The sequence below is a fragment of the Doryrhamphus excisus genome, chromosome 1 (assembly GCF_030265055.1).
Source record: "Doryrhamphus excisus isolate RoL2022-K1 chromosome 1, RoL_Dexc_1.0, whole genome shotgun sequence".
Classification (NCBI taxonomy): domain Eukaryota; kingdom Metazoa; phylum Chordata; class Actinopteri; order Syngnathiformes; family Syngnathidae; genus Doryrhamphus; species Doryrhamphus excisus.
Genome location: NC_080466.1, coordinates 43,337,105 through 43,362,190, shown reverse-complemented (window position 1 = coordinate 43,362,190; position 25,086 = coordinate 43,337,105). Strand labels below are relative to the sequence as shown.

Genomic DNA, 25,086 nt, shown 5'->3' with positions numbered 1-25,086 from the left:
TATTTAGACCAGACATTTATGCACATAATGAAATATTCTCTGGTTTTCGGAGTGGCCCTGAATGTATCTCGTGGCCGTCTCGTGACAATGAGGAAGTGTTGTTCGGTGGATGTTTCTGCAACATTACAGTATTATTGGCGACACATTGACTAACAAAACCATTGAACACACATTCAAACTAAACAAAAGAAATTGTTATTTTGATGTAAAACAACCCTATTTGTGTTCTTTAGATATTTGAGCTCTCACAAAAGCTGATATTTTCCTGAAACTTACCGATGTTTTACTGCTGATTACTAAAGAGGTTAAAGAAAAGTACAGTAAACCTCGGATATATCGGATTCAATTGTTCCCACTGGTTTTGTCCGATATAAGCGAAATCCGTTATATGCGTATACCGGAAAATGTCCGTTTTACGCATATATCGGATTTATATCCGGTATATGCGTAAATGGGATTTTATCCGTTATAAAAAGGCACTTCCTTGACTATGTTTCCAATGTACCTGGACGCGCAGGCAACGCTGCAAACGCTGCAAATGACGTCGTATAGCGGCCTGTCACGATTCCGCGAATCGGAGCGCCACGATGCGGCCATCCGATATATGCGAGGGAAATTTAATGGAAATGCATTGGAACGGGACTGGAGATTTTGTCCAAAATAGGCGAAATCCGTTATAAAAAATCCGATATATGCAATGAATTTTTATTGGAAATGCATTACAGAAAAATTGGTTCTTTTTTATCTGTCCGTTGTGAGCGAATTTCCGATATATCCGAGTCCGATATATCCGAGGTTTACTGTAGAAACCAATGAAAGAAGGGAGTCTAATCTTTGTTTTGGTAGGTTCCGTGTTTCTATAGACACAGAACACAATCAGTCAAAATGGTGTGAAATGGCCTGATTGGTCCTGAAGGGGTCCTTGGCTTCACTTCCCACTCAGTGTGAACGGTTCGGGTCTTTTGGTCCAGGTATGCTTGGACGGGCTGCAGTTCCCTGCGACTCCGATGACCGGCGCCCTTCAGTGGTAGCATAAAAACCACTAAAAGCCAAAGAAAAAGAAAAGGCCACCGGTGGAGTTAATAATTGCGTGATAGTGCTTTGGACTTTTGAGCCCTAATTTGTGTTTAGCAGGTAAATGTAAGCAAGCAACGTGCCATTGTTGGCAGGTGTGTGTAGGTGTGTGTGTATGTGTGTGTGTGGCATGTTAGTGTGTGTGAGCGTATGAATCAAATCACTCATCTAATCTCTCAAAGTGACACAGGTCCATCATAGTGGGGGGTGGAGAGATCCTGCATTGGGTTCATCTGTATGAAAAAAAAAAAAAAAAAGTGGGCTAGTCCACCTCGTGGCTTCTTCACAGACGCCTGCATGATAATCCCAATCTGTGGCCATTAGTGCTCTGAGAGACGGAGCGAGGAGAGAGTTCAGCAACGAGAGTGAGTGAGATGGACAGAGCGGGAGGGGAAGTGGAGGGGGGGCGGGGGCGGGGGTGCCCCGGACAGAGATGCGCACAGAGGGAAAAGAACCAGCGAGAGCATGAGAGAGCTTTTAAGGGATTTGCCAGTGATTTGTAGAATCTCACTGCGCTGACATTGTGCTTTTTTTTCCCCCTCCCTCGCTCACACTTTCCTCGGCTCTGCCATGATACCATGCCCTAAAGATTCCAAAGTCGGGATCTCATTTTGGTTTGGAACAACTTCCACTTTTCGGTGTGCTGTGGCGGCTTTTTGCAGCTGAGATGATCAAGGATTCGTCTTCGGCGTGGTGAGGAGAGCCTTGCCTTGGAGATAGAATCACGCCTTGGAGGATGGACGCTGTGGAGCACAAGTGATGGATACAATCAAAAGTGGTCCATGAAGAATGGGAAGGTAAGTTTCTTCTCTTTCTTGCTCCTGTCATAAAGGCTCCAGATGCCACATGAGAAGCTCCATAACAAGTAAAATGATCTTAATATGCTCGGAAACCTTTTCACTTAAAATCAAAGTAAAACACGTTTATTTTGGCATTCCATTACATCCCTTGTTTGCACGGCAGAGATGGTTTTGCAAAATTGATAATGTTTACCATGATGGGCTCTGAGCTACCCGTGATAAAAGCATCCTATATTTACTCATTGATAGCGTTGGTAGATGTTTATGATTTTTCCTCAAATATGTGTTGTTCACTGAAGAAATACAAATACAGCTGTCAATTGCAATTCATACCCATTTACAACCCCCCCCCCCCTCACCCAGCATGCTTAGCAGTCTTGAAAGGTGCTTTAATACTGCACATAGTCATACACCCACACACCCACCCACCCACCCACCAACCCACGCGCTCACAATCTAATCAATTCATGCAAAAACGGCATGAAAGGTCTGCCTATGACACAAAGAATAGATCTCAGCATCTTGGGAAGAAAACACGGCAAAACCATTTCAGTGTGGGTGGCCATACCAGGCAGTTCAATATATCTGACTGAATACAGAAGAAAGGCCAATGCATCTTTCAATTCAATTCATTTTGCCGTCTAAAATGTTCATGAATTAATACATTTCTACTAAATAAACAATTTAGTCAATACACTGGATTTAAGTCAATACATTTTTTTCAGTGATTTCTGAAAGTCAACAATATATGAAGCCCTCGAGGGGACATGGGGGAAAATCATTTTGATGGGTGAAAAACAAAATAAAAAAAGTATTTGGACTAATATTCAGTGGCCATTATCAGCTGTTAAACCTCAATGGTGATATTGTGATCAGGAACTACATTCGATGATATAACATTTAGGAGGTAAAAAATCCAAACTGTGATTAAAATGCTGTGGCGTCGGATGTTTCAAATTAAGAGCGTCACACTAGTTGAGTTTTTGACATGACAAGGTTTACTTGGAGGACAAGCAGTACACGCAAGTGAAAGAATCCAATGTATGGCTAATCAATGTACCGTCATTTCCAGTGAATAAGCCGCTCGTGACATCTCATTTACTTCCGAACTACTACTAATTCTTTAAATACTGTGTCGCTTGCAAGTCAGTGAGGAAACAGTAGCCCTTTTTTTGGTAGGAGCCAATCACGAGCTACCAATGCTCTCACAACGACCTTGTCAACCCAGTGGATATTGCAGGAGGCCATTTTATAGAACAGTATAACAACACAAGGTGTCACTTTACTAACAGCACTTAATTCATCACACGGCGACTTAACACCCCACAGGGACACCTTTGTAGTATACAAACATGAACCGATACGAGTTTCAAATGACAGCATTATGTCTGAGCAACGCATTCATTGAGGCACTGCAGTGACGTCAGCCTCCCTCTGTATCCTCTGGCTGCCTCTAGTGGACAGACGCAGATCTGCAGTGTTTTTCCACCATTTTCTATTCTATGCTGCTTGTCCTCCAATGGGAGGAATGGGAAATGGGAAAACCTTGTGTCGCATATCTGAAACTTTTGTACAACCTTTTTTTTTTTAACCCATCAAAATGATTTTCCCTTTGTCACCTCGGGGGCTCTGTAACAATAAGAGTAGATGATTAAGGTTTCCTAATCTAATTTGTAAATATTAATGATGTAATTCTTGAATTGTCAAAACCACAGCCAGCAAAAATGTATTTCTTCTAACGTTTTCATTGTTTTCTTGTTAGTCGTCTGTCCCTGATCGTCTTCCGTCATGTTCTCATGCAGGCTCTTATTAATGTTATTGTTCAACAACAAAAAACAAGCTACTTGCCACAAATGGCCCCCAGGCTAGACTGTTGTAATACAAGCCATATAATCATATTTGCACTGCTGCCAATTGCAAGCACAACAATAACCATATTTCTAAATGATGACCTCTCCATAAAACACCAGCATTTATAAACGTAGTTGTTATTAGTTTGAGCAAGCGTAGCTCATGAAGTGTCCAGGGAGTATGAATACGAGGTCTGAGGTAACAAGGTATCTTAGATGTGAAGCACACACACACACACGTTGGACCTAATGAGATGATGATTGGACCTTCTCCGTGAATGTCCCCAGGTGGCGAAGGTAGAAGTAGAGGCACGGTGCTCCAAGTACCTCCGCTGGTCAGCATCATGACACCAGAAGCCCTCTCTTCTCATCAGTGCAGCTCTCCCTGGAATTGGTCGGGGCTGCTGTGGGTGCTACTAGTCGGGAACCTACCGGGCACGTGGGGCCAACAGGGCACGCAGCCTCAGTCCATCAAAATTGAGGGTGACATCACCCTAGGGGGGCTGTTCCCGGTGCATTCTCGGGGGCCAGTAGGAGTGGCCTGCGGGGACGTCAAGAGGGAAAAAGGAATCCATCGACTGGAGGCCATGCTGTACGCTTTGGATCAGATCAACAGCGACCCAGAACTGCTGCCCAACATCACGCTGGGGGCCCGAATACTGGACACTTGCTCCAGAGACACCTACGCCCTGGAGCAGTCGCTGACTTTTGTCCAAGCTCTGATCCAGAAGGACACCTCAGATGTGCGCTGCTCCAACGGCGAGCCTCCCATCATCCCCAAACCAGAGAGAGTGGTTGGCGTGATCGGGGCGTCTGGCAGCTCGGTATCCATCATGGTGGCCAACGTTCTCAGGCTGTTTGCGGTGAGTTTACTACTTCTTTTACTACTTCCGCTTAAACGCTATTTGACCAAAGATGAATGGAACAAAGAAACCTTGAGAAGGGGCCGCAGAAGAGGGTTTATAGGCAAGTAACAGAACTTTGATGAACTGGCAACCAGTGCAACTTAGCTAGTTCTGGAGAAAGATGTTGAATTTACTGGACCGTTCTTGTGAAAAGACGAGCTGAGGTATTTGGTTCCAACTGCAGGCTTTGCAGACTAGACATCGGAAGTCCGGAAAGCAGCACCTTATAGCAATCAAGGCGAGACGTCGTGACAAATGCAGGCCCGGTTCGGAACATCCCACGGACTGGTACCGAGCTGCGACCCAGTGGTTGGGGACCCCTGATATAAGGGAACAAATCATGCTATTGATAATATAATGCTTCACTTCTGCCTTTATGGAGCTGGGCTGAGATCAAGGTACTCCGTAGTCTTCTCTCCAAGCAGCTGGAATAAGCTGGAAATTGCTGGAGTCTATCCCAGCTGTCTTCGGGCAAGAGGCGGGTAACACCCCGGACTGGTCGCCAGCCAATCACAGGGCACATATAGACAAACAACCATTCACACTCACATTCATACCTATGGACAATTTGGCGTCGCCTATTAACCTAGCATGTTTTTGGAATGTGGGAGGAAACCGGAGTACCCGGAGAAAACATGAGAACATGCAAACTCCACACAGAGATGGCCGAGGGTGGAATTGAACTCGGGTCTCTCGACCGCCATGCAGCCTAACCCCAATTATCACATTATTATTATAAATTGTTATTAACTTCTGGTGATAGAGATGCCGTTCTGTGGGAAAAAAATTGATGAAAAATCCGCAAATTTGCGGTGTCGCCAATGCTGAGTCGCAAATATACGGGGACCCGTTGTCCAGATGCCATTGTTCGATAATGACGTTGGCACTCATTTCGACCTGAGTACAATTCCATCATGTCCAATTCCATCATGTATCCATTCAAATGAAATGATGCAGAATATGAATGAAATTCCGAGTTGATGTCCTGCTCAGGGAATCACCCAGGATTGTTGTGGCTTGATCTCCATCGGCTAATCTCTATTCGCTAGCTTTTTTTGTCTTGTACAGATGATTGACCTTTGATAATTGATTACACTGCTCATAGCAATGCTGGGTCAGAGCGCAAATCCCACATTATGGGATGTTCTCGTGGAATTACAGGCTGGGAACGTAGATGCTATGCCTAAAGATACGGCCCATTTGGAACAAGCCGAGGTTTCGGTGTATAAAAAGATGAAGTGCATTTCTACTTCTTCCTTCGGGCAACTTGCATTCTTTATGATAAGGATGCTAGCCGGGAGCCAAGGAGCAGCAGCCTGCACACGGGGCAGATGTTAACTACAGAATTATAGATCCCAACCTTCACTAAGCCCCTCTCAGCAGCTCAGGACCCTGGGCTGAAAATAGAGCATCAGGCCAGAGGATGACATTGGTTCCAGGATAACAGCAACTTGTGGCCTCGCCGGGGAGGAGCAGATTTAGCTAAATGATGGGTTTCTACCCAGCCTCCATATGTGCCGCACTCTGGACGGCGTGTGCTTCCACAGTCATGTCCACTCTTCTGTACCCTGAACATCTGCTCTACGCCAGAGCTGAGATGCCTCGGGATACCTTCACTCACCCACCCACCGCCAAACTGGTCATGCTGGAGCTTTTTGCAGGCACCGGTTCTCATGGTGTTCTCAAATGCCAATAAGGCTGCACCACGTCGGGCTGTGAACCGGGGTCCCAGTCGTGGGACGCCAGGCCCTCATACCATCCGAGAGGAGCCTTGTTAGGACAGTTCCTTCTGGGATAGGAAGAAGGACATGATAGGTAGAACTAATCTTTGACGTTTTTAGGGTTGATATGATATGAGAGGCGGGGTCCACCCTGGACTGGTGGCCAGCCAATCACAGGGCACATATAGACAAACAACCATTCACACTCACATTCATACCTATGAACAATTGGGAGTGACCGATGAAGCTGACAATGGAATGGGAGGATGAGGGAGGAAAGCGGACTACCCGGAAAAAACCCACACAGAGAATCAAACCAGGGTCTAGCTGTGTGGCCTGTGCGGTACCACTCGTCCACCGTGCAGCCTATAAGAGTGATATGAATGGATTCTTTCCATTTGGCCTTATGTCCGCTGAAGCCGGAGCTGCTCGGCACGGAGCTCGTGTGAGCTTCCGACATGGATGTCAATCTTGCGGAATGCTTCCGGCGGCCGCCACGGATTCAGGGTGATCCCGGGGTCAAAGATGGCCGCACCGCATGACCACAGATGAGCAGTTCCTGGAAGTTCTTTCCAGTACGAAGTGGTCTGTGGCGGTTCTGAATGAGAAAAGCTGACCTCCATGGGTTAACACAGAACGCAAACGCAGAATGAAATATATTGTATGGCTTACAGCTGAGAAATGCTAACCTTTTTCTTGTCCCTTGATCTCTGTCTCTCCCTCTGTGCTTAACGTAATTTGACTAAAACCCCTCTAATCCTTCCAGATAATCTGTGAAATGGTTCTCTCGCTCCTCTCCGCTTCTCCCTTCGCTACCCCTTGTGTCTACCTTTCTCTCCACGTGGCTCCAGAGGGCCCGCCGCTAAGCCACGCACAGGGGCCGGCATTAGCAGGGTCGGCGCTGAAACCGACCACATGAACTGTGTCATTAAAGATGGCGTACACCCGTAAATTAATCTTCTCATCTATTTTCCCCTTCAAACAAATGCTTCTGCAGCTGCGGTTCCGACCATCTGCATTTCACTGTGACGCCATGTTGTCAGCGCAAACCAGGCGAAGATCATGGAATTACCGAGAGACGAATACTCTCTATGATAGTCCAATTTTTGGATGTTAATCCCCTGCAGTGTCAGCTCTCTTTTCAGAGGCCTCCATTTACAGTACAGTACAGTCGTCCCTCGCCACGCCGCTGGTCTAATTTCTGTTTTCCAAGATTTATTCATGAATAAATCACACTTTTATTAGTCCAAAATATTGTATTTTTTGCTCAGCTAAATGAGATAAAATACAAATATAAGACATTCAGAAGATGCATTTGCATTCTGTAAAATCAAAAAAGTTTTCTCTGCGAGTTATTGTGTGTAGCTGCTCTATAGGAGTCCACAACAAAAAACGGTGGAAAAAAAGAGCCCCATACAGTAGGTATCGTTCATGTCGTATGCAAAATGTCGTTTTGGGGATGAAGCTGAGAGTGACGCTTTTCATCACAAAGATGTGAGTATTAAAGCGCTAAACTATATTAAATGTTGCTTAATGTTCGCTTTAGCGTTGAGATGATTCACTTGTTAGGTAATAATAATCCCACGGGAGGATTTTAAGGACTTTATGTAGCTCAGGAAATACGGGAATTTTCTCATATGTAGATGATAAACATTAATATTTAAAATCGTTTTGGGGGGGGTATACATAAACATGGCTATGTGGCTATCAACTTAAGCTTACAGATAACTTTAACAGATTTTAAAAGCAGGACAAAAAGTGTTTAAATTACACTCACCTTTTGTAAAAATGGAAAAATCAAGGGTTGTCTTTGTTCTTCTGTACGGGACACCGTGACCTCATATCAGCACTCGATGCAACGCTTGTGGTCACCACGAACTCATGGATGTGTTTCAGATCCCTCAGATCAGCTACGCCTCCACCGCCCCGGAGCTGAGCGACAACAGCCGATACGAGTTCTTCTCTCGCGTGGTGCCTCCGGACTCCTACCAGGCCCAGGCCATGGTGGACATCGTCAAAGCCATGGGTTGGAACTACGTGTCAACAATAGCATCGGAAGGCAACTACGGCGAGAGCGGCGTCGATGCGTTCCTGCAGATTTCCAGAGAAGCAGGTTGTGTAGTCATTTGCACAGATGAAGCATATTCACCCCAAAAACCCGAGTCCTTGTTGTGCATGCAAGTAGAATTTGGTCTTAGTCATGGATTTGTGACAAAGTCCCAAAATGGAACCTTTTGTGACGGTTGGCACTGAATAATTTTTAAACCAGTTGGAAAACGTTGACATTTTTCACTGTTAGATCCTAAAATAAAACTTCACTTTGTTGGATTTTTTGCTCATAATTCCCAATCCTTATGTGATACTTGAAGTTTTGTAAGTTCTGAATATTGAAAAACTGCTAGCAAGAGGCAGCTAATAATACAACATGATGGGATTCACCTATTGTGCCTTTATTAAAACTCTAGAAACTATTCAACAACCTTTTATCATTTTATATACATGCTGTGCCCATGTAGGAACGGACACATTCATCATAACCTGTGATACTTATATTAATATTTTGACATATTTTGGTCATTTTAAGCATTGTGGGAACTTCCTTGCTTGCATTGATTTGCGTTTGTTGCCGCTAATCTTGGCAGATTTTGTGAGAGCTTCGGCTTGACTTCTTTTTACTTTTACTCCCCCCAGGCAGAGAATAATGTTGCTGGGTGTTAGGCGGATCCAACTATAGTCAAACACTAACATGTTTTCGTAGCTTTAGCGTGCAGCACACAGAATGTGATACAGCAAGAGGCACGTGCAGAACACCTACTGACGATGCGTTCTATGGTCGCAACACAGGAGGGCTGTGTATTGCACAGTCCATCAAGATCCCCAGGGAGCCCAGACCCGGGGAGTTTGAAAAGATCATCAAGAGACTGATGGAGACGTCGAACGCCCGTGGGGTCATCATCTTTGCCAATGAGGACGACATCAAGTGAGTGCAGAAAAAGCTGATGTGGTTTGATGGATCTCTATTTTTACTAAAGCGGATGAAAATATTAAAGGGTATTTTTTTCAGGCAAAAAAATGTATTTTTATGTTTTCTGTGTTTCTTGTCTGATAACGTTACAGAATTAGAAAATCATGCCAATTTGGTTTCTTCCAGGCGAGTGTTGCAAGCTGCCAAAAAGGCCAATCTGACCGGCCACTTCCTGTTCGTTGGCTCCGACAGCTGGGGAGCCAAGAGTTCCCCCATCCAAGACCAGGAGGAAGTGGCGGAGGGGGCCGTCACTATCTTGCCGAAAAGAGCCTCCATCGACGGTAGGCGGGAGAAAGACATACTGCGTGATATCGTAAAACTTGCTCTTATTAGTAGATATTGATATTATGATATTGGTGGAGAAATTTGCTTTCAATAGCAACAAATACAGTCAACTTTGCTTACTTCCATACTTAGACCTGTCCAAGGTTTTGTGGTACATAAGTGTGCCAAGGGGCGGGGGGTCATTCCCGCGTAATCTTTCATTGGGACTAGATTCGGAATGCAAGTGTTGCCCCTCCACCACCTGGAGGGGTTGTATGACAATCCACAATGACTTGACGTATATTCACCCTCGGGATTTATTCTTCCTCTCAAAAATAACAACACTCCAGATATCATAAGATGATTACATCAACAATTACCAATTTGTTTCCAGACACATTTCACATTTTTCAATTAGCCTGCTTCATGCTATTAACTGTACATTAAAGCTGGCTAGCATTAGCCATTTCGCTTATGTTCAAATGCTCTACAACACATTTTGTAACAAACATTTAGCAGTCAGCTGTTTACTCTAGCAACTTTCTAAACTCTTTACAGCCGTTAAAATATAAATTATCTCTACTTTGTACTAACCTGTGGTACAGAATAAGGAAGACAATCCACGATGACTTGACGTATTTTCACCCTCTGGATTTATTCTTCCTCTGTCGTTTTGTCACCTACTCTATATACCACCATTGCTGATAGCATCCCCTAGTGGACTTTGAGGTATTACACCCAAACGCCAACAATGGAGATTTGGTTATTTTAGAAAAAACATATAAAAAAAATAGTAGGGTGTCTTTTTTTCTTTTACAACTGAATTATATTTATATGTATGACATGAACTATTACTACTCTTAAATGTTGTAACTATATTTAAGCATTTTAAACAGTTTTTTTTTTTAAAAAAACATGTTACCTTATCTTTTCTGTACCTTACATAAGCATATCTTATCACAATATTTGTGACATGATTCAGGATTTGATGAGTACTTCACCACGAGATCTCTGGAAAACAACCGAAGGAACATCTGGTTTGCTGAATTCTGGGAGGATGACTTCAAGTGTAAATTGACTCGGCCTGGCATCAAATACGAAGCCGGAAGACGGAAATGCACAGGTAAAGCCACACCGAGGAACCACTGTGTATTTGACTGTGTATTTTTGTTCTCCAGTGAGATCTTGGTGTTCCTGCAGGTGAGGAGAGAATAAGTCGAGACTCTCAGTATGAGCAAGAAGGCAAGGTGCAGTTTGTGATCGATGCGGTCTACGCCATGGCTCACGCCTTACACAGCATGCACCTGGACCTGTGTCCTGGCTCCATGGGCGTTTGCGAGAAGATGGACCCCGTGGAGGGACGGATGCTGCTCCAATACATCCGCTCTGTCAATTTCAATGGTATGATTTCCGAACCGAACCTTCTTATATTACGTATGGTGGTGCACTCATGAAAAAAGGAGACGTTTTCCACTCCTGCGAGGTGGAAATGAGGGATTTTAGGAAAGGGAAACATCAAAAAGGGAAGCCAGCAAGCTTTGAGATACTTCTACTCATGTACCGAAGTACTCATGTACCATCACTTCAAAACACGCCTCCTCCCCGCAGGCCGCCTCCTCGCTCCTTCACCGACGCTCAAGGCTTTTCATCCACATCTTTCATAAAATAGTCACAGTTTTGAAAAAGGAAAAATGTGTTCTATGACAGCAAGACTAGCGCTCGCCTCCCGCTGGACGACCTTGGCTTGTATGGAGGATTTTTCTGATTGTTTTCCTGCAAGGAACTGAAAGGAACATCCAGTGACGTTAGGGCGACGGAGCAAAGTGCACTGAAAGGCCATTCAAGTCCAGGACAGCCTTCACTAAAGAGCAAATTGCACTTAGCTTTCACCGTATAGCACAAGAGTGACAAAAGCCAGCACAAGATGCATTCAATGTGCGTGTGGGTGGGAGGGTTTTTTTTTCCTACCCACCACAAAATGGAACTATGGCTTTGGCAGATTGTATTTCATGACAGGCCATTAATATGTTGTCTCCATCACACAGGAAGTGCAGGAACCGGCGTGATGTTCAATGAGAACGGAGACGCTCCCGGACGTTATGACATCTTCCAGTACCAGCTTTCCAATGTCAGCTACCCCGGATATAAGGTCATCGGCCAATGGACAAACCACCTCCGGCTCAATGTAAATATCGCTTTATCGTACAAATGGAATGTAGTTTTGGGCCGGAAACGGCACCTGATCATTTGGATCAGCGTCTAATATCTTAACATTCTTCAATACATTCATTATTATAATTAATCACAATGATTATTCTAGACACATTTAAGACGAAGGAAATTTAAACATTGGACAGGCTGAAACCAGGATATTTACATTTTTCATTGAAACGATGGATCAACGACCAAAATAGCTGTCAATTAATTGGATGATCGAGTATGGTCAATTAATTGATTAATAATTTTTTTAATTTATGAATATGTAATTATATGATCGATTACAACAATTACAATCCGGTAAAAGTCGGTAATAATTTACACTGTAAACCCCAATGTTCAAAGTACAGTAAACCTCGGATATATCGGACTCGGATATATCGGAAATTCCCTCACAACGGACAGATAAAAAAGAACCGATTTTTCTGTAATGCATTTCCAATAAAAATTCATTGCATATATCGGATTTTTTATAACGGATTTCGCCTATTTCGGACAAAATCTCCAGTCCCGTTCCAATGCATTTCCATGAAATTTCCCTGGCATATATCGGATGGCCGCATCGTGGCGCTCCGATTCGCGGAATCGTGACAGGCCGCTATACGACGTCATTTGCAGCGTTTGCAGCGTTGCCTGCGCGTCCAGGTACATTGGAAACATAGTCAAGGAAGTGCCTTTTTATAACGGATAAAATCAGATTTACGCATATACCGGATATAAATCCCATATATGCGTAAAACGGACATTTTCCGGTATACGCATATAACGGATTTCGCTTATATCGGACAAAACCAGTGGGAACAATTGAATCCGATATAGCCGAGGTTTACTGTACTTCAATAAATGAAGTTATGCATACTCAAAGTTCTTAAAAAAGTTCTAATAACTTCATTATGTAGGGCGGCACGGCGGTCTGGTGGTTAGTGCGCAGACCTCACAGCTAGGAGACCAGGGTTCGGTCCCCGCCCTCGGCCATCTCTGTGTGGAGTTTGCATGTTCTCCCCGTGCATGCGTGGGTTTTCTCCGGGTACTCCGGTTTCCTCCCACATTCCAAAAACATGCTAGGTTAATTGGCCACTCCAAATTGTCCATAGGTATGAATGTGAGTGTGAATGGTTGTTTGTCTATATGTGCCCTGTGATTGGCTGGCGACCAGTCCAGGGTGTACCCCGCCTCTTGCCCGAAGACAGCTGGGATAGGCTCCAGACCCCCCGCGACCCTCGTGAGGAAAAGCGGTAGAAAATGAATGAATGAATGAAGTATAGTTAACTTATGACCACATGACCTTCCATCCCAGCCAGAGGAAATGCAGTGGTCGGGCGGCGACCGCAAGATCCCGGAGTCGGTGTGCAGCTTCCCCTGCGAGTCTGGGGAGAGGAAGAAGATGGTGAAGGGCGTCCCGTGCTGCTGGCACTGCGAGCTCTGCGACGGCTACCAGTACCTGCTGGACGAGTTCAGCTGCGACACGTGCCCCTTCGATATGAGACCCTTGAAGAACCGTACGGGATGCCGGCCCACGCCCATCATCAAGCTGGAGTGGAGCTCGCCCTGGGCCATAATCCCCGTCTTCCTGGCCATCCTGGGCATCCTGGCCACCACGGGGGTTATCGTTACGTTCATCCGCTTCAACGACACCCCCATCGTTCGGGCGTCCGGCAGAGAACTCAGCTACGTGCTGCTCACGGGCATCTTCCTCATCTACCTCATCACCTTCCTCATGATCGCCGAGCCCAGTGTGGCCGTGTGCGCCTTCCGCCGGCTGCTGCTGGGGCTGGGCATGTGCATCAGCTACGCCGCCATGTTGACCAAAACCAATCGCATCTATCGCATTTTTGAGCAAGGCAAAAAGTCGGTGACGCCGCCCAAGTTCATCAGTCCGACTTCTCAACTCATCATCACCTTCATTCTCATCTCAGTGCAGGTAGGTGCGTGTCCCCTTCACTGACCTTGGCGGCGAGGTCTCAATCGGATTGCGCTTGTTTCCCACCCAGGTGCTCGGTGTGTTCATTTGGTTCGGCGTGATGCCCCCCCACACCATCATCGACTACGAAGAGCAGAAGCCGCCGAATCCTGAGTTTGCGCGAGGGGTTCTGAAATGCGACATGTCCGACCTGTCCCTCATCCTGTGTTTGAGCTACAGTCTCGTCCTGATGATCACCTGCACGGTGTACGCCATCAAAAGCAGGGGGGTTCCCGAGACCTTCAACGAGGCCAAGCCCATCGGCTTCACCATGTACACCACGTGTATCGTGTGGCTGGCCTTTGTGCCCATCTTCTTCGGCACGGCGCAATCGACTGAGAAGGTACACGGGCGGGGCTTTCGTCCACCAAACACAGCATGAATTAAGAAGTTCCACAGGTTCCGACTCTCACCGAAACGGACGCTAACCAAATCTATTTTTTCAATTCAGTAAATCCACTGAATCCATTCCAGAACGTTACTTATACCTTCATTGAAGACGTGATTGTTGACGTGACAGTTCCCACGTGGCAGCGATACGCCACACGGACACCACCTTCCGGTTTTGCCATGAGTTATTTTATTTCATTCAGTTTCTCACCTCAATAACCCAAAATGGAGCCAAAGAAAGACAGCATGTTCATAAAAAAAAAGGTGAGAACACGACTGAATTCAATAAATAAGTCATGACAAAGCAGGAAGATGGTGTCCAAGTGGTGTCTCTCTGCCACACCGGGCCTTCAGTGAAGGCTTAAGTAACCTTAAATGTTGATGAATCCCTTACGTTCATCATTTATATGCATTGTCAAATTTTTAAAAATGGTTTTATGCTTCGGGTTACTTGATGCTCGTTTGTTAGCAAGCTATGCTCACGAGGACGTTTGTGATCAAAAATACATTAAAACACAATTGGACTCACACGGTGTATAGCTAACACGGAAAGCTACGTGTTCTACGCTAATCGTAAAATTTGGGCATAAGTTTTCGCTAAAAACATGCTAACTGGGGCGGGCGCTAACTCATCACGAATGGTGATTAATCATGATTAATTAATTTGAAAACTCTGATTAATCTGATTAAAATGGTCATAATTATCAGGAGATGGGAAGACTGAGGTTGGAATCTCCGCTTGTTCCAAAAACATGCTAACATGTTAGCTTCATTGGCCACTCTAAATTGTCCTTAGGTATGAATGTGAGTGTGAATGGTTGTTTGTATATATGTGCCCTGTGATTGGCTGGCCACCAGTCCAGGGTGTATTCAGATTATTGTCATGTTATTGACAAATCCACAGATTATTTTGCATACTAAAATATGTGACTTTGTTGTGCAATACAATAATTACCTCTATATTATGCGCTACAGTCATAGAGATGTGATACTGCAGTATTGAGGCCAATGGAAATGATACTAAGTGTAATTAAACCCTTCGGATGTTCAACATGAAACCTGAGTTGGTAGGTCCTCCTACAGGAAGTCCCGTCCCCTTTTACTGAAAACCAGCGCCTCTTGGGAACTTTTACTGTCACAATGCACGTATGACTGTTGGGCGAATACATATATATATATATGCGATTATATATATATATTTGAAAAAGCAGATCAGCTGACTAATGGAGAGCTGTATTATAAAGCGGTCAACCTGCAACAATTAAAGCCTGAAGCGCTTTCGGAATCTTTTCACCTCTTCCTAATGGAAATGAAGCGTCCAAAGAGAGGACAGAAGGAAAATGGGTCAGATGATCCCAGCGATGGTCGAGCGCCCTCTTCATTCGCATCCCATTCAATAAATCATCACTCAAAAAAGGCTTCCAAATATAGACTTTGACTTTTGTCTGGCTCATGAAAATATTATCCGTTCTTCCATCATGTGCAGGACCACGTGTGGGTTGGTGAGGGGGGGTGGGGGGGATGGGGGGGCACTACCTGCTTGATGTCAGTATCCACGTATACGCAATCCCCATTCACTATTTCTAAGCCGGTATATCGACTGGCCTCGGGCTGTAAGCGCATAAATCCAACGCATATATTCTTTGAGAAACGGGCACGGGGGTCATTGAGTGAAACTGATTAAAAGCATGGATGAGCTTATAAAAGAAGCCATTCAGAAGAGATATTAAAGCAGGAGATGCAGGACATGTTGCTGCCGGAGATGAGTGCTGGGTAGTGTACAATTTATAACTTATTTATGCCGCAAATATATCTTATTTATGGCGCATGTGTGTTGATTTATTCATAACCAGTACAGTTTGCTTGAATAATGAGTTCATAATTCATTGGAGTCAATCTCAGGAGAAGTCACCCCTCGTTATCGCTGTTGGCTTTGCAATGGAAGAAGAGCAACGTGGTCAAAGCCCATAAATAGAGATTCCTTTCCTGAATACATATAGCGGGTCGTGAATCATTAATCGAGAGGGGGGGGGGCACGGCCGCTTGTGCTTTGGAATGAAAACAGCCTGGACGGCAATGTGACAACTGATGGTACGCGCGTGGTGCGTTCACTGGCAGCTCTGATTGATATTTATTGATGACATACTGGCGGCTGACGAAGGCAATCAGTTTTAATACAAGTGGGATCTTGCGGCTAAATATGCTTTATTATATGAAAACTTAAGTCACTCACACAGAATACGTGAAGGACATAAAATACAGCAACAATACGCTAAGTACAAGGATTAAGCAACCTTTCCATCTCAATAATCAGTCCACTACGCTGCTTAGTTATTACTGTCGCTTTCATAGGAGCAGATCCTTTAACATGTTAAAGGATACTGTAGTTATGTGCCTTCCAAATGTGACAGGCCTGTCCTGACGAGCTGACGTTTGCTGATGTTGTTTTGGCGTGGTTGCGGCCGACAGTAGCCTTAGTTTTATTTTTGCTATAGTTATAATTTATCACCTATTTACAATATTACAATATTCAACAATATTAAGCAATACATTTAATTTAAATAAGCTCTGTCCGATATTGTTTTTTTTTTTTTTGCCAAATACCGATATGCTGATATTGGACAACTCAATTTCCGCTACCGATATGTGTAACATGACATATCTCCTGTGGTGGAATGAACACATACTGGATGTGTAAAATCAGGAACAAATAACGATATCAACTAATATCGCATTTTTAATGCTGATATCGGACCAATAATTATCAGACATCGCTATTGATATTGAATCTTATGAGGGATGGCTAATCACAAAATCAAAGATCTCGAAAAGGTTTTATGTGAAAAGTATCACTATTGGTATAGGCCAGGGGTGGGCAAACTTTTTGACTCGCGGGCCGCATTGATATAACAAAATTTCCGGGGGGGGGGGGGGGGGGGCAGACTATATATTTTACACGTAACAGTCCACCTGGTATTATTGTATCTGTAAAATTGTCATGCGATCTGCTATTATTATTTATTATTTTATATTTATATTTAAATATTTTAAAAAATAATAAAATATTATAATTAAAATAATTATTATATTATTATTATGTAAAATATGCAAATATAACAATATTACTATATATAATTAATATAATAATTAGTATTAATATAATAAATATAATAATCATAATAGGGCGGCACGGCGGTCTGGTGGTTAGTGCGCAGACCTCACAGCTAGGAGACCAGGGTTCGGTCCCCGCTCTCGGCCATCTCTGTGTGGAGTTTGCATGTTCTCCCCGTGCATGCGTGGGTTTTCTCCGGGTACTCCGGTTTCCTCCCACATTCCAAAAACATGCTAGGTTAATTGGCCACTCCAAATTGTCCATAGGTATGAATGTGAGTGTGAATGGTTGTTTGTCTATATGTGCCCTGTGATTGGCTGGCCACCAGTCCAGGGTGTACCCCGCCTCTCGCCCGAAGACAGCTGGGATAGGCTCCAGCACCCCCCGCGACCCTCGTGAGGAAAAAGCGGTACAAAATGAATGAATGAATAATCATAATAGTTATAATAATATAATAATTATTATTTAAATTTTTATTATTATTATGTGCTTGTGTCTCTTTTTCCAGGAGCACTTTGTAAACAACAGACCATGTCAAACAACGAAATTGATACAACCATCAAAAGGTTGGCTCAGGCCATGATGCCAGGTTGTATGTTGAGTTGAAATGAAATACTTTTGAAAGATTGGGCGGGCCGTATTCAAACACTTGGCGGGCCGGATGTGGCCCCCGGGCCGTAGTTTGCCCACCCCTGGTATAGGCGATAGTGGCCTTGTATGTACTATGTATCAGATCGATACCATAAATGGTCATATCACCCGCCTCTAGTTGGCAGTACTGTAAACTGTACATCATACTGAAAGGCGTTTTTATATTTTGCTCTTCTCACGCATCCAAATAATGTAAAGTGAACACAATCTGGAGTTCATCCAGCTTGGAATTCAAGCGAGGTCACAGAAAATATTGTATTTGTGTTCCAAACACGACTCCATTCGCCCCGATAAAAGATAAAAGCTGAATCCAGCACCTCGCCGACGGCGTCTGCCATGCAGCGTGTGGATGAAAGCTGTTTTGTATTCCAGATGTTCATCCAGACCACCACCCTGACGGTGTCCATGAGCCTGAGCGCAACCGTGTCCCTGGGCATGCTGTACGTCCCCAAAGTCTACGTCATCATCTTCCACCCGGAGCAGAACGTCCAGAAGCGAAAGCGGAGCTTCAAGGCCGTGGTGCAGGCGGCCACCGTGTCCACGCACCTCTCCCAGAAATCCAACGACAAACAGAACGGCGAGTCCAAGATCGAACCGGACAGATCACAGTGAAGGAGACTGAGATGGGACGTGATCAGGGAAGACAGGAAGTATTTATCCTGGGTCATTTCTTCCCCCACCTTGTTAAATATGACGCCAGCAACTATTTGGAATGTTGCACCAAAGGGAACCTGGAATTTGATCTACTTTGAATAGACTCACTAAAGGACTGGTGGACGATGAGAATGAACTTCCACACTGCAAAAAATCTTTTTTTTTTTTTATACATCATGCCAATTTTCTATGCTCTTCAACTTGTCAAGGTGGTGTTTGTTGTTTTCCCTGGGGAAAAGAAGCGATGTGGTGACCTAGGACCCGCAAAAAGATGTTTATGATTGACGAGGAAAATTATTTAGTCACCTGAAAAGCACTGCATGAATTTTGTCTTGTGGTTATTATGATATTTTACTCCTATGGGGGGAGGGTTGGTTCGTTTTTAAACGCACAACACTTCTAATTTTAGTCTGGGACCCTGACCAGCATAGCCGGCACAACCCAAAGTGGCGCCCTGGGGAGATTTTATATGCCCCCCCCCCCCTGTCGGCTTACAAAACAAATGGAAAAACTTTGTTTTTACTGTTACTTTCATTTGTAAGATAATGTCACGCATTTACATGATTCATACATTAAATATATTTCAATAAAATAGTGAATAAATCATCATAGAAATGAAGCATAAATAGAACCAATCAACATCAAAGGGGAGCGATTATGCTCATTTTTCATCCGTTTGTATTGAGTCGTGGACTCCTATAGAGCAGCTACACACAATAACCAGCACGGAAAGCTTTCTAGTTCTTCCAGAATCTGCACCTATTCTGCTGGATTTCTGCTTTACATTCGAACTAGTTTTAATATATTGAAGGTGCCCCCCCCCCCCAACAGCACTACTTTACGCGAGTGTGATGATAAAATCACAGAATTACGACAATGACGGCTTCAATTCCCGCAGCGTTCTTCAAAGTGAACAGCGTTTCCTTATCCCTTGCAGTAGCCGAGCTTCCGCAAGCAACAACGTTGTGTACACCGCCCTTTTGTTGGAGAGCGCCCCTCACTTGGAAGAAGACTCCACATCATCACTAAAAGGATTCGGTTTATTAATTACAATTTAACTAAAAAATATACTTTGACTATAATACATCAGACTTGGAATCTGTTTCAAAAAAAAAGACTACGGCGGAAAATTCTGCATACACTCCCTCAGTCTCCCATACCGATAGTTCAGAGTCGCCCCAAGAAAAAGAAAAAGCAGAGAGTGTTCCCACGCAAACACACAGCAAGAAGAAAATGTGCTAATGTCATGAAAAGAAAACAGGAAGTGGTCGCCCACTTGTTTTTAAATAGATAGTCGGGGGTGAAAGGTCAAAACTAATAGCGTACACTTCACAAGCCGCATCCTGCCAGGTGACTTCCTCATTCAAGGAAGCTGTCCAGCGTCAGGCAGGTTGGCATCTTGGGGGGGGGCCTGCTCACCTTTTTCCTTTTAGCTTTCATCAGCGGGCGGATCTCTGCCAGCGGAGACTGCGTGGGGGGAGGGCGAGGTTAAGGAACACCTCGGCAGCTAAAATTGCGCTTCCCCGCTTTGACCTCGACGAGATGGCGACATATTCATTTCTAGTCAACTCCTCCGTGCGCGTACAGCGAAGGGAAGACGACACGAGCCGGATTAACGGAAGGATACAGGTTGGATGAATTTGGTCCGTCCTCCTAATCCATCGTAACCACTTTTCACCTGAAATGAGAAGTAACTTTGGTTATGACCGTTTCAGGAGATGTCGGAGCGGACGTGGCGGCTGTGCTCGTGTGCACGTACGGCTCCAAACTTCCTCTGGGGGTCCAACATGCTCCCAAAGGTCTTCTTCCTGAAGAGGAGGGAGTTCCTCAAAAAAGGATCCACGGATGCATCTTCTCTGGCCTGGGTGACAAAACGCTCCGGTTGGTCCATGGATGTGGAAAGACACACGTGAAGCACGATATGGGGACGTACCTTGCTCAAAGATGAAGCCTTCTCGTCGTGTTTTGACCTGGCGATGGAAGCATTTTTAATGATTACACGTCCTTCTTCAAGCAGTCGTTAATTGTCCATTGGTCCATTAATTTGGACCAAAACAACACAATATACAGTACAGCAGGGGTGCTCATTAAGTCGATCGCGAGCTACCGGTCGATCGCGGAGGTGGTACTGGTCGATCGCTGGTCGATCGCGGCGTGACATTACAAAAATATCATCCCAGCATCAATGCCGTCACTTGATTGATATACAGGGCAGCCATTCAGATGACAACTGAATGTTGCCCTTCGGGCGACCAATCAAATCAAACAACGTCTCTAAGTGCAGCAGAACTTACGATGTCAGCCTATCATCCATCCCCGTTACTTGATTGACATACAGGACAACCAATCATATGACAACTGAATTTTGACCTTTAGGTCACCGCTCATGCGTAAACAACGATGCAAAGTGCTAAGCTAGTCGGCGAATTGCGAGATTTTAAAGCCCTCGCTAAAGTTTATGGTCACTAAAATGAGTGAAGGAGCTGGACCAAGTAAAAAGGCAAAAACTGGACCAAGTAAAAAGGCAAAAAACATATCACTTCCATACGGATATGGAATATTATACGGATATTATGATACGGATATTATCCATGACTGATAAACATTTGGAAGTGTGCTTGAGGCTGGCTATCAGCAGCTACTGTCCGGACTATGCATCCCTGGCTGGTTCAATTCAGTGCAAGTCATCAAAGTAAACTCAGGTAATTACAAAAAATGTTAATAGTTAATTATGTGTGTTTTGCAATATTGGCTCATTTGGTTATGTAAGGTACATCAACATACATTGTACGTACAAATAATCCTCAATACATTTGAAAATAAATAGATGTTTTGCATTTTTGTAGTGGGTAGATCATTTTGACTCGGTCATTTTAAAAGTAGCTCGCATGCTGACAAAGTGTGAGCACCCCTGCAGTACAGTATCACATTTCAACAACAATTTAAGGGTATTATCTTCTCAAGGGATAATTGCGGTGGTTAATTGGTTCCAGACGTATGGTTCCTTATTTATTAACCTGTTCACAACCTTCAAAATACGGTTTTTAACATCGTTACAGCCCTCTAGATAAGAAATAATGCCTCTATGGTCACCCAATATAGTCAACATAATAATACTATAGACTCCGGTTTCTGGATAGTACTACCTGAGGTGGCTACTGTCTCATCAGTGTAACATAACTGGAGGATTAAGGCAGTATTAGTTAAATAAATATTGACACCAAGATACCAAGTTTCATTTCTACAGTAATGTCCCTTGGAAGATATACTGATAAAATGGCGGCTGAAATGTGAGATAGGTATTCAACCACACACACACACACACACACACACACACAATACATACGGTGGATGGTCTAAATGCATCTTCTTGGATGGGGCCTTCATTGGTTTCTTGGCCACGTCATCGGGGGTGGCTACCTCATAGGTCATGTTGAGGTCAATGTCATCGCCGCCTACTGGCTGGTGGAGGTGAGGCTGCTTCAGCTCCATGGGAGCCGGGCTGAGAGGGTCACAAAGCACGGATGAGCACACAGGAGGAGGTGTTCGGACAGGAGCGCGCTCACCTCTCAAAGATGAGTCGACTGAGTGCCTCGTTGGTTCGTGTCGGCGTGCTCAGGGACTTCTGCAGGAACTCCACCTTCTTCTTCAGACTCTGTGTGAACATACAGTACACATGTGCGTGTACTCTTGTCAACATGGAGCCCGTCACGTGTAGGATTCTGTTGCAGTGACTTACAGAGATCTCTTTGTCCGCACTCGCCAGATCGTTTTGCAGCGACTTCATGTCCTCTTTTGTTTGATTCACTTCCGTCGAGGCTTTTTGTAACTGAATAAAACACGCAAAGCAAAGCAGGTCACCAAAGTGAGCACGCCATTCACCCGTCTGATCGGGACACCCCTGTATTATATATTATATCTTTTCATGGGACAACACGAAATAAAGTGTAAAGTAATCAGTGTACAGCTTCGATTATTGTACATTTACAGAACCCTTAAAATTACTCGACAATCATTTGTTGCCCTCGTCTGGGCTCATCCATGGACGTCTCCATGGCAACTGCTGTGTCATCGCAATCACACCCTGTGGACTGAGGCTCCTGGGCGCCTGTTGGGGGAACTTCGTCAGGCAGGCACCCTTCCCTCATCCAACACCGTTGGCGTGATGTGGACCGCAGGTTGCGCCAGAACTGGCTGCTGGCCATGCTGGGATCTCCATTTTCCCTCTCTCCTTCGTGGCATTCATCTTGTGTTCATGTTGTGCAAAAAATGTGTTTACTTGTGCAAATGTATGCTGATTTTTTTTTTTTTTTAAACAGCCCCACTCTGTGCTCCCTTATAGGGGCTTTAGTTTAAGTCTAAGGCCTATCCGATTACTCGATTCATCGAAACAAGCGTCAGATTAATCAACTAATAAAATAGTCATTTGTTGCAGCCCCAGTTGACTTATTGAATAGAGAATTTACACAGTCATCTCAGCTGTACGCTGACTACTTTACATTATACATTTACGTTGTTTCTTTAGTGTTGTCTCATATTTGCTGGAATGTAAGTCACCCGTGTGACATAATGTACATCAACACAAGCGTAGCAACCAGAAATGTGATCATTCGTGTGCTAAGGTGATGGAACCTTGTTGTTGGATGTGAGCACTTCCCTCCTCAGCCTCTCGCACATGTCGTTAGACGATTTCAGGCTTCCTTTTAAGCTGTCATACTCTCTGAAAAGAACGGAGGTCATGCACTACGTTACATTTACATCCAATGAGACCTCGGCTCTCGTTGAAGAAGCTTGATGAAGACCTTCCACTTACTTTTTGAGAGAGATACAGTAGATGGAGAGCTGCTCCACAGCAGCCTGACTAACACCCATGTCTGTAATCATGGACTCCACTTCAGATCTTTGACCTTGTAATAAAACATCCAGGCTGGCGCCAGCACACAGTGTTGTTGTTAGAAGACCAATAATCACATCGATATATTTTATCTAGTCAGTCTAATGAGTTGGACGGCAATTACCTTTCATATGTTTTCATTTTGGTCCTCAGTCTGCGGGCCTCATCCTTTGCAGCCTGAGCGTCATTATGTTGCGTTTCCAGATAGGTCATTTGTTTCTGTGAAGTCAAGTTAGACAACAACAAAAACTGAGTATTTACGGACTCAAAGAGGGGTGCATTATTAAACCAAATGCGTTTCAACAGACTGCATACTCTGAGAGCAGAACACAGCATCTCTTTCTCGACGACATCTTTCCGCATGCTGTCCAAGTCTCTCCTCTGCTTGTCCACAGTGTCCTTAAGACCATCCACAGTTTTCTGTTTGTCACGCCAGTCTCTTTCTACATCATATAAGTTGGTGAAATCTCAGTGTCTAGGTTTCATTACCTCACAAAACGATTTAAATGTTACCTTTAGAGCTTAAAAGCGCCTTAAGCCTGTCAAGCTCATTCTGAAAGCGAGAGAGGAGACACACAGGGACTTTGGTCAAAAGGACATAAATATGTATTGCTCCTCATCAAACAATAGGACTGGTACCTGCAAGGATTCAGGGTCTGCTGAACTCTCTTCCTCTCCAATGTCAAAGAAGAGTTTGCTGATAATGTGCCTGTTGCTGACCTATACGATGAAGTAGCCATTAGATCATTCACTGAAGCAGTACGAGAAGTCTGCTGATGGACCGTCCTTACCTGCTTCCTACACTGCGGGCATGTTTTTGTCGTGGCTGTTTGAAACCACCGAAGCAGGCTAACAGAAGAAGGAAGAATTTCACAATCAAAAAGATGGAAAGAAATATTCAACTTCTTAGATGACGTTACCAGTCATGATGGAAAGTGTGGCCGCAGTGGATAGCGGCGACATCTTTGGAGTGATCGAAGAAATCGGAGCAAATTGTACAATAAGCTCGAATAGGCATCCTAATTCCCAGCGAAGCGTTCTGTTACTGCGGTGAGGTATAGACTATCATACATATACGTATATCATACACGGTGGCATGCATTTGATAAGCATGTTAAAGAACAGCTAGCTAACACGTTTAGCTACGACCACTAATTGCCCGATCACTGGTCGGTCGCCATACTTGAGAAAGTTATGTTACTGCACCATCCGCCGTAATAAGCACTTATCAATATTATGTGCGTGCCATTTGGAATATTGATGTTGACTGTCGAAGTGCAGTTAGTTAATCACCACATATATAACACATCGACGTTACGCCATTATGTTTCCCCGCTGTACGTTCAAACACAAGCTCCACCCCACATGGTGCGTTCAGGGTCTTTAGGTTAAAGTTAAAATCAACAGAAAGATTACAATTTTGAAGAAAGTGTACAGTTATCATTCCTAATTTTGTTTACAATATATATTTTATATGATGCTATAATTAGTCTGTAATTACGTTAATAAAGCCGGATTACGGATCATAATCAACACATATTACAACAACTATTTTGCGTGACAGCTGTT

General features: G+C 44.2%; 2 protein-coding genes and 1 long non-coding RNA gene across 5 annotated transcripts; 1 reads left to right on the top strand and 2 right to left on the bottom strand.

Annotated features, from left to right (window-relative positions):
• Positions 1-819: 819 nt before the first annotated feature.
• LOC131107061 (uncharacterized) lies at positions 820-10,284 on the bottom strand. 2 transcript variants are annotated; one of them, XR_009120209.1, is made up of 4 exons: positions 10,234-10,284; positions 9,781-9,901; positions 8,128-9,676; positions 820-1,817 (listed from the first exon to the last, which is right to left on the bottom strand). It is a non-coding gene; the product is annotated as an uncharacterized LOC131107061 (long non-coding RNA). The 2 variants fall into 2 exon arrangements; XR_009120198.1 differs by having other exon boundaries at positions 8,128-9,901.
• Positions 1,453-20,036, top strand: grm6b (glutamate receptor, metabotropic 6b). Of its 2 annotated transcripts, XM_058052705.1 has the most exons (11): positions 1,453-1,871; positions 4,013-4,587; positions 8,247-8,463; positions 9,195-9,330; positions 9,502-9,656; positions 10,622-10,762; positions 10,840-11,040; positions 11,685-11,824; positions 13,154-13,777; positions 13,848-14,159; positions 18,342-20,036. In XM_058052705.1, exons 2-11 carry the CDS (start codon positions 4,069-4,071, stop codon positions 18,579-18,581), a joined length of 2,685 nt encoding a protein of 894 aa, XP_057908688.1. In that variant the 5' UTR covers positions 1,453-1,871; positions 4,013-4,068; the 3' UTR covers positions 18,582-20,036. The 2 variants fall into 2 exon arrangements, with proteins under 2 accessions (XP_057908688.1, XP_057908739.1); XM_058052756.1 differs by lacking the exons at positions 13,154-13,777; positions 13,848-14,159.
• Positions 19,645-24,890, bottom strand: traip (TRAF-interacting protein). Its single transcript, XM_058054344.1, has 15 exons — positions 24,438-24,890; positions 24,309-24,366; positions 24,157-24,237; positions 24,031-24,070; positions 23,833-23,960; positions 23,642-23,736; positions 23,437-23,550; positions 23,256-23,343; positions 22,363-22,452; positions 22,190-22,278; positions 21,970-22,125; positions 20,557-20,593; positions 20,383-20,484; positions 20,251-20,301; positions 19,645-20,090 (listed from the first exon to the last, which is right to left on the bottom strand). The coding sequence occupies exons 1-15, from the start codon at positions 24,533-24,535 to the stop codon at positions 19,983-19,985; spliced, it is 1,335 nt and encodes a 444-aa protein (XP_057910327.1). The 5' UTR covers positions 24,536-24,890; the 3' UTR covers positions 19,645-19,982.
• Between the last annotated feature and the right edge of the window lie 196 nt (positions 24,891-25,086).

Bases quoted from the DNA above. Each gene is read 5' to 3' on its own strand.
- grm6b (XM_058052705.1), top strand. From the start codon at position 4,069: ATGACACCAGAAGCCCTCTCTTCTCATCAGTGCAGCTCTCCCTGGAAT. The intron at 4,588-8,246 runs GTGAGTTTACTA...GATGTGTTTCAG, and splicing joins ACGTTCTCAGGCTGTTTGCG to ATCCCTCAGATCAGCTACGC. The intron at 9,331-9,501 runs GTGAGTGCAGAA...GGTTTCTTCCAG, and splicing joins GCCAATGAGGACGACATCAA to GCGAGTGTTGCAAGCTGCCA.
- traip (XM_058054344.1), bottom strand. From the start codon at position 24,535: ATGCCTATTCGAGCTTATTGTACAATTTGCTCCGATTTCTTCGATCAC. The intron at 23,737-23,832 runs GTATGCAGTCTG...TTGACTTCACAG, and splicing joins TGCTGTGTTCTGCTCTCAGA to AAACAAATGACCTATCTGGA. The intron at 23,344-23,436 runs GTAAGTGGAAGG...CGTTCTTTTCAG, and splicing joins TACTGTATCTCTCTCAAAAA to AGAGTATGACAGCTTAAAAG.